The sequence below is a fragment of the Telopea speciosissima genome, chromosome 3 (genome assembly GCF_018873765.1).
Source record: "Telopea speciosissima isolate NSW1024214 ecotype Mountain lineage chromosome 3, Tspe_v1, whole genome shotgun sequence".
Lineage (NCBI taxonomy): Eukaryota > Viridiplantae > Streptophyta > Magnoliopsida > Proteales > Proteaceae > Telopea > Telopea speciosissima.
The window spans coordinates 64,497,065-64,515,437 of NC_057918.1; the positions used below are offsets into that span (position 1 = coordinate 64,497,065).

At 39.3% G+C, this 18,373-nt stretch overlaps 1 protein-coding gene across 1 annotated transcript in view; it reads left to right on the forward strand.

Moving 5' to 3' along the window:
- LOC122654695 (AP-2 complex subunit alpha-1-like) overlaps positions 1-17,892 on the forward strand; it is an 88,782-nt gene extending 70,890 nt beyond the window's left edge. The window contains exons 15-27 of the mRNA XM_043848904.1: positions 3,784-3,890; positions 3,977-4,081; positions 4,682-4,802; positions 5,028-5,210; positions 5,300-5,542; positions 11,167-11,247; positions 11,455-11,619; positions 11,730-11,816; positions 11,913-12,038; positions 15,876-15,956; positions 16,035-16,106; positions 17,143-17,222; positions 17,304-17,892. Coding sequence (XP_043704839.1) covers positions 3,784-3,890; positions 3,977-4,081; positions 4,682-4,802; positions 5,028-5,210; positions 5,300-5,542; positions 11,167-11,247; positions 11,455-11,619; positions 11,730-11,816; positions 11,913-12,038; positions 15,876-15,956; positions 16,035-16,106; positions 17,143-17,222; positions 17,304-17,463 — 1,611 coding nt within the window. The 3' untranslated portion in view covers positions 17,464-17,892. The remainder of the gene's footprint in view (positions 1-3,783; positions 3,891-3,976; positions 4,082-4,681; positions 4,803-5,027; positions 5,211-5,299; positions 5,543-11,166; positions 11,248-11,454; positions 11,620-11,729; positions 11,817-11,912; positions 12,039-15,875; positions 15,957-16,034; positions 16,107-17,142; positions 17,223-17,303) is intronic.
- Positions 17,893-18,373: the final 481 nt, after the last annotated feature.

Consider the following 18,373-nt stretch of genomic DNA (forward strand, 5'->3'; position numbering starts at 1 on the left):
GGAATATGCAAAACATAAGACAAAAGAAGAGAGGAAGTACAGTTGATGATTCCCTTTCCAGAGATAGAAGAAAGGGAACCATCAGCTACTTTGACTTTGTTTTCCCAGAAGTGGGAGAATAGCGATGGAAGAGGCTAGAGGACCCGGTCATGTGATCTGTAGCTTCAAAATCAATGATCCAAGGATGGGAACCTACTGAAGCACAATGACCGCCAAATGAAATACTTGACCGAGCAAAGTTTGAACCTGAAGGAGTAGGTGAATTGGCAGTAGCTGATGTAGTAGAGGCAGCAGTAGCGGAAGACTTGAGCATACGCAGGAATGCCTGTAGATCCTCCTGGGATAGGCCAGTGTCAGTAGTAAGGGCTGTAGTAACAGACTCAGAGTGATGGGCCTTCTTGGGTGGTTTCTTCTTGGAAGCCCGTTTGGCTTCAAAGTCAGTTGGCTTCCCATGAAGTTTCCAACATGTGTCCTTGGTGTGGTAGGGCTTATTACAATGCTCACAAGTGACAATGCCCTTGGTAGAACCATCACCAGAAGGGGAGGAACCCGCAGTCATAGGAATACCCGTGGAAGCAGTCTCGAGAGTTGATCTCTCAATAGGTGGAGGATGGAGCATAGCAGCCCTACGGTTCTCTTCAAAGGAGACCAAGGCATAAGATTGTTCAAATGTGGGAAAAGGAGAGTTACCCAACACTTGAACTCTAATCTGATCATAATCCACATTTAATCCAGCCAAGAAGTCATAGACCCGTATCTTGTCAACATGCTTCTTGTAAGAGGCAATATCACTAGGAATGGAAGGATGGTAATCAGAAAAATGGTCCAACTGTTGCCAAAGGCTGCGAAGAGTAGCATAGTTCTTGGAGACAGTTAATTCCCCCTGAGTGGTATGAAGGACTTTCTTACGGAGTTCATAAACCTGGGCATCATTCCTAAGCTGTCCATATGTTTCCTTGTAGGCAGACCATATCTGGGCAGCAATATTAAGAAGAAGACATTAGGATACCATTATTGGAGATCCATCTATTCAAAGGAGCACCAGCTTCAGTTGGTCGAGCAACAGTACCATCAATATGTCCAGTAAGCCCATGGCCAGCTATGGCAAAGTAGGCAGAGCGAGACCATATGGTAATTACTCCCATCCAACTTGATAGGATTAGGGAGAATGTCGCTGGTATCATTCCTACCATACCCATCATCAGCAAAAGTGCCAGAAGAGACCTCAGAGCCAGCCATGATGCAGCAGAAAAATCCAAATCGCAGAGAGGGGCTGTGGTGATGAGAAACCCAATAAATACTCCAAGATAAGAGCTGGAAATTGGAGGAGAAACCTTTTTAAATGTAGGAAGAGCTGTCCTCAAAAACCAGCAGCAACAGGTTGGGCAATCCCTAAGATCGACTTTTTCAGGGTTTTGAAAAAAACCCTGATTTTGGTAAAATCAATGGAGGGCAGATTGCAAGCAAAAAATCACCAAGAAGAGCTGAAACTTGGATCGAGTGTGCTTCTAATAGTACTAAAGTACCCTTCCAAAAATCAGCCTCAACAGAGAAGTAGAACACCAAGATCGATATTTGCAGGGTTTTGAAAAACACACCCAAGATGAGAGCAAAATCGATCAGGGAGAGAAGCCGTAGTATGGCTGGAGATAGAACCTTGTCCAATATAAATCTACTGCAGTTCTTGAGCTTCAATAATGTGGAGAGATCCTTCGGCAGGGTAGATGAATCAGTCCAAAAAAACTTGAAGTCTTCAAATATCGTAGGCAGTGTACAAGCTCCTATCGATCTGAAAATTTTTTTGTAGCATGAATGAGGTGATGGAGGGCAGCAACTGGATCTGTAGATCACCTCATCAGTGCTGCCCTAGTGGGAGGATGAAGAACAAAGGGAAAGAGAGGGGAAGAGGAGCTCGAGAATGAACGGAAGGAGAGGGGAAATCGCAAATGGAAGGAGAGGGGACTACCCTAATTTGAAACCTGCTCTGATGCCATGTTAGCAGACCTGAATTAGAGAGTAATTGCTTGAATGATCAATATGATCAACCAAGCATTGTATTTATAATGTGAGAGATTACATACTAATGACCAAAGTACCCCTAGTACAGCCGACTTAACTAAGAGGTAAAAAGAAGTAAAAAATACAACTGTAAAATGACCAGAATACCCCCACGGTATTCTGGTGTACATAATTCAACACTATGTTATTTCTTCTTCTCATTATATCACCAATTCTAAATTCTTTCCCATTAAAGTTCCTATGTTCCAAGATGCTAATCTAATCCTACGCTTTTGGACTAGCTTCTTTACCAGCACTTGTTCACAATGCGAGAAACCTTGCCCACTTGTCACCACAACTGGGCGTTGAAGCGGTGTGTCACTTACAGGGACAGCCTAGTGCCATGCGTCGCTTCCGGGGGATGCCCTTGCATAAGGTCAAAAATATAAGATTCTAGGATCCATGGTAAAGGGTTTGGCTAAAGGTTTTTTACAATGCCAGCTGGTGACCTTAAACACCAACCCTTTTCCTTTATCCAAGCTTGGGACTGGCAGCAATGCAGCATAAAGCAATGGTGGAGCATTAGTTTTCCTGACTTTTTCTAATTTCCAGCAGTTCAACTCCTCTTCATTATTCAGCTCTCTGGCCAGAGCATTGCAGTATACTGCTACTGAGAAATCTCCACCAGGACCCCCAACTCAGATCCTCCTATCCTCCCACTTTAAACCATATAAGCTAAATGCACGAATTTTTGTATTATATCTAGCAATGGATGATAAAATCACTGTTTGGATCCATGATGCTGGTGTGGAAATGGTGAAATGGGATTGGAAGCTTGTTTAGCTAAGAGTGTCCCATATAGCTAAACCTGGGTATGTCACATCCCAAGCCTGACTTTTAGAACTGAATAACTATTTCTACCTGAGGTACGCTGCCTAAGTCTAAATTACTTAACCGTGACCTTATTTATTTTGTAGGTTAGGATTATGAGCCAAAACATATGGTCATAATTTTCCATGATTAATTGTCTGTATCCTTAATCTGAGCATAGGCTATCCAAAATCAGGTTAGTCAAGTCTGTTTTGGTTGTAGCCTGTATTGCACTTTTATTTTGTCAGCCGTTTCTTGTCATTTGTCAACTCCCTCGTAATTGTCCAGGTCTTTAACATGAGGGCCGAATTTTCTCATTGGTTATTTTCCCCTTTTGGTTTTTACATTCTTCTATGACAATTCCTTCACTCTGCATGTGATTGTTATATGAATAGCCCAAGGGAAGAGGAATGTGAGAAAGATTGTCGTAATTTAAGTAATGACAGTAGTAGCTGACAAAGGCATGGACTAGACCCTAGCTGGAATCCTGAGATCTCTGTCCAACTATTACATTGTAATAACGCCCGCCGTGTCTTTCAAATGTAATTTTACAGATTTTGTGATGTGCTGCTATTAGTCTATTACAACTAGAGGAAGTATCGACGCAAAGGGAGGGGGAGAGACATTCTTGAATAACTTCCCTAGGCCTGCTAAAGAAATTATTCAAAGAGATCCATTGCCAATCTTGTTTTGGATAATTTTTTAAGTCTAAGATTTTGTATCCAACAGTGCAGTTCCTTCTAATTGTTCTCTGGTTTAGTATATACTTCTATGCCCACAAACTGCTAAGCATTTTATTTGCTCTATATCCATTTGTTACAGTTAGTTGATGAATTAACAGACAATAATGACAAATCCCTAGGAGGGACAGGGGAAATATAAGTCTTTGTTCATCATAATGAATTAATGTGACAGGTCAGTGCTTATCTCCTTGGAGAGTACAGCCACCTTTTGGCGAGAAGACCTGGGTGTAGTCCAAAGGAAATCTTCACCATCGTACATGAGAAGCTTCCTACAGTATCGTAAGCTTACTTCACCTTTGACCTGTTCCCTTTCTAATCTGTGGTGTTCATATATTCCATCATCCTGGAATTGGCTCGTTTGTCAGGACTGCTACTGTTTCTATTCTTCTTTCAACGTATGCTAAGATCATGATGCACACGCAACCCCCAGATCCAGAATTACAAGACCATATTTGGGCAATATTCAACAAGTGAGATTTACGCTTCTTGTCAATATATTAGTTGGCTTTTATTCATATAGTTTAGGGACTGTCTAAATCACACCTCAATAGGTGTATTTAGAACATGTAACCTTCTTTTGATTGTCCCTTTGTCTTATTCCGAAAAGTTATTTAAGGTAGAGGTAAGAAAAGGGTTTTGAAGATAATTTGTAAGTGACTTATCATTATGTTATTATCAAAAGATGTCATTGTTTTGCACATTTTTCTAGTACACATGTGAAACTATTGGATTTACCCATATTGAAAAAAAAGTGTGTTATACTCAAAAGGGCAAAAAGTAAGGTTACAAATTATTTGACACCTTAAGGGTTGTCAATAAGAGAATTCTTTTAGTTAAGGTAGAAATTTTCATACCTTAATGGGTAGATATGCTAGAGGGCTGACCTCGGTGCAACTGTAAGGTTGCGGGTTCGAGTCGGGAAACAGCATCTCTGTGAAGCGGGGGTAAGGCTGCATCCATTATGACCCTCCCCAGATCTTGCAGTGGCAGGGGCCTCGTGCACTGGATACACCCTTTTTTAATGCGTAGAGATGGTGTCGAGTTCCTAACTCATTTATTTGTTCATTTAGGTATGAAAGTTGCATTGATGTAGAGATACAGCAGCGAGCTGTTGAATATTTTGCATTGAGTAGGAAAGGTGCAGCTTTAATGGATATACTGGCCGAAATGCCGAAGTTCCCAGAGCGGCAGGTACATGAGTTAGTGCAACATAAACAAACGCATAGTTATTAAAACCAAAAAAAAATAAAGCTTATTTCTGTCACGAAGATGATGATGGACCATGAACAAAAGAGAAGAGTCTAGTTTATCTCGACAAATATGTGTTCAGCTGGATTCCTCTGATAAAAAAACAATTTTGTTATGTAATATGCTTAGGTAGTTGGTACTTATTGTAGTAATTTTTGTGAAAACTAGTCATCATTACTCAAAAAAGCTGAAGATACTGAAATTGATACTGCGGAGCAAAGTGCCATCAAGTTGCGAGCCCAGCAGCAGATGTCAAATGCTTTGGTTGTAACTGATCAACGCTCTTCTAATGGATCTCTACCTGTTGGACAGTTTAACCTTGTTAAAATGCCAAGCATCAGCAGTAATGCCGTAAGATCTTACTTGCTTATTTCATTGCACTGTAGACATCATAAGCAATAGGTTCGAGTAGAAATTGATGTGAAATGATTACTTTGCAGGATGCTAATGGAGCAGACCAAGGGTTGGTCCATGCGAATGGGGCTATAAGTAATGTAGATCCTCAACCTGCTACACCCTCAGCAGATATCGTTGGTAATCTTTTGGATCCACTTGCTATTGAGGGTCCTCCTGGAGCTGCTCTTTCAGCTCAGCAAAATGCTGTCTCAGGATTAGAGGGTGCACCAATTGCAGCTGATGCACTAGCACTTGCTCCTGTTGGAGAGCAGTCAAATTCAGTTCAGGTACTACATTCTGTTTTTGTAATTCATCTCTGTCATAGTTATCAAGGCGGCAAGGCAACCATGGCATTGGAAAGGTTTTAAATTCAAGGCGCCCAAGCCGACCAAGGAGCCTGGACGCCTAGGCGACGCCTTGTTAACTATGATCTCTGTATGTAGATTTGTTTTGCTTCTAGTTGCAATGTTGATAACTCTAACAAAAGCCCTTTTTCTTTGTGGGATGGGGTGTTTTTCTGATGAGTAAAAGAAATTTATTATGAGAATAAATTATACATTTAAGTGTTCTCTAATCTCTAACATTACTGGCTTCAAAGATCAACTGCCTAATTTCAATACTATGTTGGAAGTTTTCTTTTGAAGATTAGGTTTGGAAAGGAAGTTTAGGAAAGCTGCCAAGTTAGTCTGCCTTTCACTGTTTCTTGTGTGATATGTTGGTTTAAGGCACAGAATGGACAAGATATCCATCCTAGACTTGTTGATGGATCCTGGCTCAGCTTAACAGCATGTTTCAGAATCCTCCCAACTGGCAGAATCACAGGGTAGTAGTCACAACCTGAATGGAAGAAATTTAATAACAATAGTTTCAGCAACTCAGATCAGCCCCAATTTCTGGTCGAGTATTGCTTTGAAAGGTTAAAATCCTCAAAATTATGCAGTGATCCAATGGTTGGATAGGCTGGTAATAACCAGTAATTCAAAATAGAAACTTGGATTTCAGGAATTAGTAACTACCAAGAACTCCCATTGGCTGAACAAATCAGAACCAAGTTTTGGTTGACCGATGAGTCTTGGTACGAGGTATGAACCCCAAAATATCTCATGCATTCATTGCTTAGATGTAGAAATATAACCCATTTATAGTTGCAGCAAAGACAAAAATCTGGAACGACAAATCAATTCTGGCAGCCGTAAACCAACAGTAAATCTCAGATCTGATACAGGGGTGATGCTCAGCAAGGAATGCCTTCAAATAACCTTCAGAAAAATAGTAGATAAACTGAATAAACTTCAGATTCTTACTTGGTATCGCAAGGACAGAATGGAGAAGAAGAAGAAGATAGAGAAAAGGAAGATATGGCCTGAGTATCCCACCCAAGCCTTGACTAGTATCACACCAGCCTACCTGGCATTGCACCAGAGTTTTCTGCCTCTCACAGAATAGTCCTGAATCACACAGAAACAGCAAAGAGCCATGTAATGGTTTGTCAAAATCATGGGCTGTCTGCCCCCTTCTTTCTAATTTGTGACTTCAAAAAAATAGAAGAATGTAGAACCCTCTTCCGTGGACTAGAGGGTTCCTGACAACTTGAATCCTCAAACTTAGAAGCCCCTACAAAACAGAAACTAACATTCTAGAACTTAACAACTAGAAACAAGTAGTAAAATAGAAACTAACTTGAAGGTTGACAAAGTAGAAACTAAACCCAGAGACTGAATCATTTAGTAACCAGAATCCAGCTTCTAAACAGCCAAATGGCAAAAATGGAAACTAAAAAAAAGGAACCCCACATAATAATATTAAACTAAACCCAGAGACTGAACCATTGGACCAAACCTGGTCAAAACTTGGACCAAAACTGGAACTGCATGGACCAATCAGATCTGTTTCGTGGGCTGGGATTTCTGCTGATCTCCTTCTTCTCTTCCCTTGTGATGAGATCTGCATTACTTGTATTAATTGTATTGAATATGAAGTGTGCAAGAGAAAGAGACTTTTGCAAAGCTTGAAACTAAGTTTAAGTTGCTGTTTACAAAAAATAGACCATCTACTACATTGTACTTTTCACATATCATACCATGAGTTCAAAAATTATCTCTAAACTGGAGTTTTGCAATTCTCTGCCTTTAAAGGGACCAGTCTTACATATCTTTTGGATACATCTCACTTTCCCTTCTAAGGTTCTATTGGAGCTCATGAACTCATCATCATAGGGGGCTTAGACTTTGGCATACATTGGATGCAGAGGCAATCTGTTCGGACTTGGTGTTTGCATATCTTACTATACACATCTGATACATTTCTCCCAAAGCAAGTGAATACCTCATTCCAATGGAATACAGATCAGCAAATATGTAGTTGAAAATTAGCTATGCAGGGATTTGTCTGTTGAGAGCATTCCAATGTGAAGCTATAGCCTTTTGTCATTCCTTGTTGAGGACTTGAGGGTAGAGCAGTGACTCTTCTAGTAAAATTGTTATCCATCCAAAAAATGGAGAGGGCATTAGGAGGAACTTCATCAAAATCTGTCCTTGAATAGTAAAGGCCTGTACGGCCAATTCTGCTACTGAGAATAATTGAGTTGTGGGTTCTTCATCCTTGTTTCACGTGACTCAAGACATATTTCTGTCCTATATTGTGCAAATAAAATCTAGCAGATCTTAAGAAGTTTTCCTCTCCTCCAAGTGAACAGCAAGGGCCGAGTGATGTAGATCACAAGTCCATATGTACCCGCAGGAACAATGGGCTAAACTGAAATAAATGTGTGGTATGGATATGCATGCCATAGTGATCAAACATGCCAAATCCAAAATCGGTCCTAGACTTCTAACTGAAGTCTACGGTTATTTCATTACTAGGAACTCACCAGCACATCCCACATAAGAAAATAGTACATTCTCCCACTTGGGCAGCTGAAAGTCATTGTTGCAACCATGGATTAGGATATTAAGCTCATACACATGAGGTGTTGAAAGTGGAACACTCTAACAAACCACCTAGGTCCAAGCAAAAATACAAAACACCCAATCGTAAGCGTCATCATATCTAAAGTTGACATCAGACCCTACACGTCAAAGTGCTTGCATCCCCACCCGCCATGGGTTAAACTGAAATAAATGTGTGATATGGATATGCTCATATGCATGCCACAGTGATCAAACATGCCATATCCAAAATCGGTCTTAGACTTCTAACTGAAGTCTATGGTTATTCCATTACTAGGAACTCACCGGCACATGTCACATGGCCATAAACCACTTGGGACTACCTAAAAACGGTTACTTCATTCTGAAGCTCCCCATAGTTACGTCAGTAGAAGCTCACTTGGACTGGATCCATATGTCCCAAAAGCACTAGCCCAAGTCCTCTACTTGAGTGACTCTACTAGTTTCCATAACGCGTGTTGTGTACTGTCTCTACTGTCATTCGAGACAAATAATCATGCATATGTGCAATAAACAATATAACAACAGAAAAATAAAATGCAACAATAAATGCATGAAAAAACCAAAGAGCAGAATGTCTTTATTAAATCAAATTAACAATGGATGCTAAAATTATAAACTCCCACTAACAAAATACATCAAAAGATCTAACCAGCCCTATACTGGTAACATGCCCCTGGAAAACATTCGGAGCTAAACCCTTTGTTAGTGGATCTGTAATCATAGCATCTGTAGTAACATGCTCAACGGTGATCTGCGACTCATGAACCTTCTCCCTAACCAAGAGATATTTTATGTCAATGTGCTTCTATCCCCATCAGGACTTTTGTTGTTTCGTGAGAAATGCACTGCAGCAGAATTATCACAAAACATACTCAGCGGCTTAGCTATGGAATCAACCACCTGAAGCCCCGAGATAAAATTTCTTAACCATGATGCCTGAATTGTAGCCTCATAACACGCCACAAATTTTGTCTACATGGTCGAAGAAGTCGTTATTGTCTGTTTAACACTTTTCCATGACGCTGCACCTCCAACCATCATAAAAACATAACCTGATGTGGATTTCAAATTATCTGAACAACCTGCAAAGTCAGCATCTATATAACCAACCACTTCAAGTGTATTTGTCCTCCTGAAGGTAAGCATGAAATATGTGGTACTCTGTAGATACCTCCTGACTTTGTTCAACGCTACCCAATGTGCCTAGCCAGGATCACTCAAGTATCTCTCAAGTACACTAATGGAAAAAGCAATATCAGGTCGTGTGCAAACTTGAGCATACATGAGATTGCCAATTGCAGAAGAATAAGGGATATCTTTCATCTGAGCACGTTCAATATCACACTGTGGACCATCAGACTTTGCAAGTTTGTCACCCTCCATTATTGGCGCTTTCGAAGAAGCACAATTACTCATACCATATCGTTTCAACACCCTTTTAATATATGTCTTCTGTAACAGACCGAGGATAATGCATGATCTGTTACGGACAATCTCTATCCCTAACACATAAGACGCCTCACCGAGATCCTTCATGTCAAAACGATTGGACAAAAGCCGCTTTGTCTCATGCAGAATGCCAACATCATTACTTTCCAAGAGTATGTCATCAACATAGAGTACTAAGAAGATGAACTTGCTCCCACGGACCTTGAGATATATGCATTGATCTCTCTTTGAAACCAAGGGAAGTGACAACCTCATCAAACTTCAAATACCACCGTCTGAACGCCTGTTTCAGACCATAGAGTGATTTCTTAAGTTTGCAAACCATGTGCTCTGTATCAGCTGTTTTAAAACCATGAGGTTGCTCTATACACACATCTTCCACTAGATCTCCATTGAGAAAAGCTGTTTTTACATCCATCTAATGCAACTCCAAGTCAAAATGTGCAACCAAAGCCATAATGATTCTGAAAGAATCTTTTGTAGAAATAGGTGAAAAAGTTTCCTTATAATCAATGTCTTCCTTCTGACTAAAACCTTTTGCAACAAGTCGGGCTTTGATGCTGATTGGGCTGGGGCTGATGGTAACAGACGGTCTACTACTGGATAGTGTACTTTTGTTGGTGGTAGTTTAGTCACGTGAAAAAGCAAGAAGCAGACTAATGTGGTTAGATCTAGTGCTGAGGCTGAATATTGAGCTATGACTCATACCACAGCTGAGTTAATGTGGTTAAAGTCATTGCTTCAAGAGTTAGGATTTCCAATTACTCAACCTATGAAGATGTTTGTGATAATCAAGCTGCTATTTATATTGCAAGTAATCTAGTGTTTCATAAGATAACCAAGCACTTCGAAGTTGATTGTCACTTTGTGAGAGATGCTGTTATGAAACAGTTGATTTCTACTCCATTTGTTTCGTCTACTAATTAGCTGGGTGATATGTTTACCAAACCACTGTTTGGTCCTACTTTTCGAAAAGGTTGTTTCAAGCTGGGCCTAAGTGATTTGTATGCTCTAGCTTGAGGGGGACTGTTAATTATGTAAGTATGTAGCTCGATTAGAATAGAAGAATATTCTAATCGAGATTCCTAGTTAGTGTTATATTATAATTAAAGTCAGTCTTATCAGTCCTAGTTTCTAATTAGAGTTAGTCCTAGTTTTTAATATGAGAACATATCCTGAAAACCATCGAATTGTCAGTCCCATTTTCAGGATATGTTCTCAGTTGACAGTCCGAATTCCGAATTGTCTGATCACGGTTAACATTCTCTAGAAACACCAATTGCAAGTTTTTGTCCTTTAATTCTTGTCTGGTGATTTTATGTTATTTTTGTACATAATATATCCCAACTTCACTTGTCCTATTACCAATATCATATATATCCACTATTCAGTTTCTCTGTTTCTTATTGCTCAATTGACTACTGTCATGCACTTATGACAATGACTGACTTAAAACTGATTACATTTTGTACCAGTCAACATGCAGCTTACTCTATTTTATATGTTTGCAGCCAATAGGAAACATTGCTGAAAGGTTTCATGCTTTGTGCCTGAAGGACAGCGGTGTGCTATACGAGGACCCTTATATCCAGGTCTGCTATCCTCCGTGCATATTATTTGTCAGTTATCTAGTTAATTGCAATGGATTAGTACTATATATTTCTCCTGATATTTCATTTAGCAGACATCGACCAAAACTGTATCATCTTTTCAAACTGCCATAAGTTTGGCATTTGCTGTAATACTTTGTGGTTGCTTTCATTGAGCACTGGTGATTTTTTTGTGAACTACCTGCCCAGATTGGCACAAAAGCAGAGTGGCGAGCCCACCATGGACGTCTTGTCCTTTTCTTGGGAAATAAGAATACCTCCCCCCTTGTATCTGTCAAAGCTTTGATATTACCTCCCACCCATTTGAAGACGGAGCTCTCATTAGTACCTGAAACTATTCCTCCGAGGGCACAGGTGGAGACTACTATAAATTTTACAACATTTTATTTTCTCGGGATTGAAAATCTTTATCTTATTTGAGGTAATCTTATCGTTTCTCTTTTTCTTTCCCCCTTCTTGCCTAGGTGCAATGTCCACTTGAAGTTGTAAATCTTCGCCCAAGCAGGGATTTAGCTGTTCTTGATTTTTCATATAAGTTTGGAACTACTGTGGTACAGTTCTAAGCCTGGGATACCTGTGTTTGTGTTGATAATATTACCCATTATTGTCCTCGGTATTTCAGATATCATTAATTTTGCTTTTTGTAGGTCAATGTCAAGCTTCGACTTCCAGCTGTCTTGAACAAATTTTTGCAGCCTATATCTCTGTCTGCTGAAGAATTTTTCCCTCAATGGAGATCACTTTCTGGCCCTCCTTTAAAGCTCCAAGAAGTGGTAAAGACATCTTGATGTCAAAGTTTATCCTAAAGTCAAATAGTATGTCCTATTTTGGTTTCTTGCTGATATAGGATATTTATGGAATATTTTGTTCATTTTCTGCAATGCTCCAGCTGGCTTATTCTGTTAGTTTGCATGATGGTATCAAACTTCAATGTGGCTACCTTGAAAAGGAAAGCAATTTAAACAGGATCACAGATAATACTATTAGTTTGGTCTTTTGCATTCTGATTTCAGTTGAATGATGAAGTACATTAATAGTATGGTCTTTTTATCCACTTCTTCCTGCTAGATGGTTGGAGAGCCTTTCTATTCCCCTCTTTGCTGATAAGAAATCGTTAGGGTCTGGGCCATAGTGAAGCATGTCATGCGTTCCCATGTCTATCCGTTGATGATCCTATTAGTAACCAATAAGGGCTAATTTCCTTTATGGGTTGTGATGCAGATCAGCACTAAGGAAGGTACTTTAAAAATTACCAAAAGAGGAAGAACTTGACTCAGTAACTCGGCCTTTCTGTTACTGAGTTAACTCAGCCATTAACTCAGTTGGTGGTTCACCATTGAACCAGTTTTCTGGTTCTGGTTCAAACAACTGAGTAGTAGTTGATTCACTAAAATAAACCTACCGGTGGGGTTTGTTAGTGTTAAGATGTATTGTTGGGCAATAGTTATGTGTTGGGTATATCACGATAGGGACATATGTTATGCTTCTCTTTATAGTCTCCTTAATTTCCTCTTTTGGTTTATGACTTGGAGTTATATTCTGAATAGGAGTCCTACTTGGAGTCTATTTGCTGTAACTGAAGTTTATAAATAAAGGCAGCCTGACCACAATAAGAGTAGACTGAACCTATCGTGGGTTCAGCAAATCCTCTCTCTCTTCTCTCCTTTCTTTTCCAATTGCAGGTACTGGTTATAGTGTTATGTGCCTAATGGGGCCCATTCTAGCGTATGGGCGCTAGATTGGGCCAGCCTAGTATGGGATAGGTTAAAGGGTTTGATTTAATGCGTTTCATCAGCTTCGGATCTTTTGGTGTATCGGTCAAGTACCAAACATTTGGTATCAGAGCTGGGCACCACGTCACGGGTTCGAGTCACAAAAGGGGCTACCTAGAAGAGGGCTACCTGGAATAGAGTGCAAGCCGTCAAAAAAGGGCTACCAGCCACTAGGCAAAAACCCTGGAACAGAGTGGAGCCGTTTGGAAAGGGCTACCTACCATCAAAGTGAAAGCTGCTTAGAGTGAGAGCCGTCAAGGATGACGGCTGCGGAAGCATGGTGGTTTGTATGTGCCTAGTGAGGCCCACTCTAGCATATGGGCACTAGATTGGGCCAGCCTAGTATGAGATAGGTTAAAGGGCTTGATTTAATGCGTTCCATCAGCTTTGGAGCTTTTGGCGTATCGGTCAAGTACCTAACATACAGGTCTTGGGTTTGTTACATGGTATCAGAGCTGTAATCAGTACCTGATTCTCCTTGATATTAGTTTTAAGAGTTATACTAGGGTTTCAGAGCTATGAAGAAGAAGAAGAAGAAGAAGAAAAAGGTCTGAAAATCCCTAGTTGCTAAAAAAAAGGGGTACAAAGGTTTATTACGACTTGTGGCTGATTTTGGTTTCGAATCTGGTGTATCTGCTATTTGCTGCTGGTGTCGATTGGTTCTTCGTTTGCTGTTGCTGATAGTTGATTCACCTTTTTCTTCATCTGATCGAAGAAGAAGGAAACTATATAAGACGGAAGGAGCTGACATTGCTTGATGGATTTGCTTTCTTGCTTTCTCCGTTGGAAAGAGACGTGTAAAGGAGTCGTTGGAAGGTGCCGTCTGAAGGAGTCATGGTGTCCTGGTTTCGTTACGGCAAGGTTTATCTCCCTATTGCATCCTCAAAACTCAAGCTACGCTGCTCAACAGTACTGTTCCTTCGTTGTTGAGTTAGAGTTTTACAAGGCCAATCCGCAAGGAGATTGAGGTATATCCCCTTGGTTACCACCCTGATTTCCGCCTCTGGTTCGCAAAGAGTTTCAATTTGTTTTCTTTCTTTGTTAGAGACTTAGAGTTCAATTTTATCTTCTTTCCTTGTAAGAGTTAGTTTAGTTAAGTGAGGATGTTTCCTATTGCAACCTGTTGGTTGCGGGTTCAAATCTTGGAAACAGCCTCTCCTGCAAAGCAGGGGGTAAGGCTGCATACATTTGCCCCTCCCAGACACTGCAGTAGCGGGAGCCTCATGCACTGGGACACTCTTTTACCAATACGAGGATGTTTCCTAGATTTTTTTTTTTTACTTCTTTCCTATTGTAATTCTGTTTTAGTTTTTGGTAAGATGTAAGGCTTTAGAAGCCCCCATGGTTTTACCATTCAATGAAATTGGCTTTTGCTGCTTCTATGTTTTGTGGGATTCAGAATCTTCAGTTGTGAGATGCAACTACCCCTTATTGAGATGCTAAGGTTGACCGATGGGATGTTAGTCTGGTTCCAGGTTAGAAGCTTGGTTCATATCACCCTTCCTTCCTTCCATTCCTCCCCTTTTTAATCACCATCAACTGAGGTTAGTACTCTTTGTTTCTGTTTATTCCTGTGCATGCTAGTTTCTCGAATTTTTGGTTTCTTAGGAATCAAAACTGTGATTTCAGATCGGGCTTCATTAATGGCAATCAGTTGCAAAATTTAAGTCTGGCCACAGTTGCAAAATTTGATTTTGTTGAAGTTCTGATAGAGTCCTACTGCTATACAACTTGCTGGAATGAACAGATTGCGTTTCTAATTTCAGTCCTAATTTCTGGTTTCTAATTCCAGCTTGATGTTTAACTGTTAATGCTTGTTTTTGAGATCGATCCCTTGATCTGGAAACCTAATCAAGAGTTTACTTCTGGTCGGATTCTCCTGTAAATCCAGATCCAACTGTTGGATCAGGTTCATCTTTTGAGAAGTTGTTCCACACAATAATGCAGACATTTAACCAGAAATTTAGGGTCATCTGGCTTGCTGATTGTTAGATATTAAAGTTCTCTTGAACATGGTCTTTCTCACTTCATGACGATTCTGGAAAAATCTGGTTTTCTGAAACCTATCATTTAAGACTTCTAGAAACCCATCAGATTGTTTAGAAAAGGCTCCAGAAGAGGCCCTATATATACTGCCATGTGGCACTTAAATTGTAGACATGTCCACACCAAAATATATCCATCCAGTAAGCTTCAGAACTAACATTTTTCTTTGTGGCAATACAAAGCTTTGTACATCAGTCAAAGGAGCCAATTTTGGCATCTTTTTCTTATTGAATGACGGGTACATTAATATAATCCTGGAAACAATATATGGTTATGACTCATGAGAAAGTGCTAGTTCACCCAAAAACAAACAATGTACTGATTTTCGGTAATAATAATAATATACTAGGACATCTTAAAATAATTATTAATTGCGGGCATCAGAATTAATTATGTCAGTATGAAAAAAAGTAACAACTAATATACTAGGACATCTTAAAATAATTATTAATTGTGGGCATCGGAATTAATTATATGTCAGTATGAAAAAAAAGTTCCCTACATGTTCTTTATTGTCAGAAACTACTACATTATTGAATAATAATGACAACTGCAATAGATTTCAGAGCTAATGCGAAGTGAGCCCCTCATCCAAACAGTGCCTGCTTGTTGGTGAGGCAAAAACTGTAATATTTTGTCTCAAAAAGCTCAAAACACTGCATTATATCCTGGCTATGTTCCCATTTTCAGTTCACTGTGGCTGCATCTGTTTTTTCCTCCCGAAGAATTAAAATGTCAACTTCCTTTTGAACAGAATATCTCTTATTGTCTGTATTTTCATATTTTGAGCAGGTTAGAGGTGTAAGACCATTATCTCTTCCGGAGATGTCCAACTTATTCAACAGCTTTCACGTTATGGTTACACCTGGCCTTGTAAGTTACTGTTTCTTGTGAACTCTGACTTCTATATGTCTTCAGTGTAAGGTTTCAAAGTTTGAGGCTCTCTTTCAGGATCCAAATCCAAACAATCTGGTTGCAAGCACAACCTTTTTCTCTGAAAGTACTCGGGCCATGCTTTGCTTGGTAAGGGATTATAACTGTCTCCTAGCTGTTATCCAGATATGTTTTTTCACTGATTTTTTAATTGCAATAAAATAGTGGTAATTTTTCAATGTGGGTTTAAATTTACATGATTAAATCTCCACTTTATTATCTCCTCCCCCCACCCCACCCCCAAAAAAAAAAAATTATATATGATTGACTCCACTTTTGGTTACCCTAACTCCACACACCTCCCCCCAAAAATAAATAAATAAATCACCTTTTCACTTTGTTTTAAAAGTCAGTGGATGTGTATTGTTTTTCTAGAGGTTATAATACTTCAGAGTTTTTAGCAAGTTGGAAATCAATTGTGAGCGATATTAGTTTCTTTCTTCTTTCCTTTTTCTTTTCTCTTTTTTTTTTTTATAATTAATAACCATCATGAATAGCTCCCTTTTGACAAGTAACAAATTAGTAAATGACAGCTGGCCAGTAGCTTTATTGATGAATGACAATCATTTCATCCTAGTAGGGACTTAGGGCCTAACTCAAGAATCCCTAATTACATCAATTTGAAGGGAAATAATGCATTTCCGAGAAGGGAGGAAAATGATGAAAGATTTAAAAAAAAAACCATAGTAAATAAGGAAGAAATAATCTTGTAGGTCGTCAATATATCTGTATTTCAGAGTTGGAATCAGTTATTCTGGAACTGAAACTTGCAACTTGATGTCAAAAGATATCTGATACCAGAAAAGGGATTGATTACTCAGGAAAACTAAAACTCTCAACTTGATGTCAAATATATGAGCCACCAAATTTCCTTTTACCTGTATAGTTAATTTGGGCATAAGGATATATTTTGTCTCAGGCCATATAGGTACTGGACCTCCCAAGTCCAAAGTTAGGTTGGCATCCTCCCTAGAATATCTATTCTGTGACCGTAATGTATGCTTTCAAGTTTCTTTTGACAATTTCTTTTGCTGATAATGAAAAACATAATCTTTCAGTGTTTGCAATAGAACTGTCTAAGGATTTCTACGTGATAAACTGATAATCTTTGCTTATCTATTTTCAGATTAGAGTTGAAACAGATCCATCAGATAGAACACAACTCCGAATGACAGTTGCTTCAGGAGAGCCAACACTAACATTTGAGTAAGTTTATCTCAAATTTTAGGTTGTTCACGAAAAAATTATTGGATACTAAATGTAGGGTTTCTCTCTGTTTCTCTACAGGTTGAAGGAGTTCATCAAAGACCAATTAGCTGGCATTCCTACAACGACCCCTTCGCCGGCACCAGCACCAGCACCAACACTAGCACTACCACAGGCACGGCCTGTAAGCCCAATTACAAGTGTAACGGATCCTGGTGCCATGCTTGCTGGGTTGCTTTAAGAAAATGGAATTTAATGGTGTGTGCAGAATTTTTTTACTATTGGTGATTGTACCTGATTTAGGCATCCTAGCGCTGTTCAGTGCCTCAAATTGCAGAGGCAGGGTGGGGAGAATTGGTACAATGCATGGGCTGGCGGAATAGAGATTAGCACGTTGTGATCGGCATAGTATTGAGTGGATTTTCCATTTTTTTTGTAACTTTTTTTTTGGGAGGGTTGAGGGATTCTAGATTCATTTGGGGGGTTTTACTTGGTGGCATTGGTGAGGTGGTGTTATGTAGGTAATGGGTATTAGGATACAAGGTTCCTGTAATCTGATAATAGTCAAGAATGAGGTAGTCGTTGTAACAGTTTTCGTTTGTGATTTATCCATATTGATATATCAATAAGAGCAAGAAATGAATGAGAAAGAAATCACAGTTTCCCCCTCTTTTCCGGTGCAGTACTGATACCAAATCAAACCGAAAAATCCACACTCCATGATGCCAATTTACTCGGAGTGAGTTTTAATAGGGTTAAAGATGGAGGTTTTTTTTTTTTTTTTTAAATGAAAATAACGATTAATATATTGTAAAGATGGCAAATTAGTACAATGTTCAAAGAGACAAGGGACTTTAGTATGACTAGTATACTGTACAAGAGATCTAAACCATGTTTTTAAAGTACTCTTTTCCAGAGGCCGTAAAAAAACATCTTTTGCCCCATCCAAAATCTGCAGAAAATATATTATAACTTCAAAAGGCCAAGGAGAATGGGATGGATTTGGAAGAAGTCCAGATAGTGCCTTGTTGGAGCACCAAACTTCTTTCCACTTCCAACATCTCAAAGTGGCATAATCAAAACCATTGATGATTCCAGCTAACTTTGGTTTTAATTCATGATTGTTTTTAATCAGACCTACGGTCAACAAA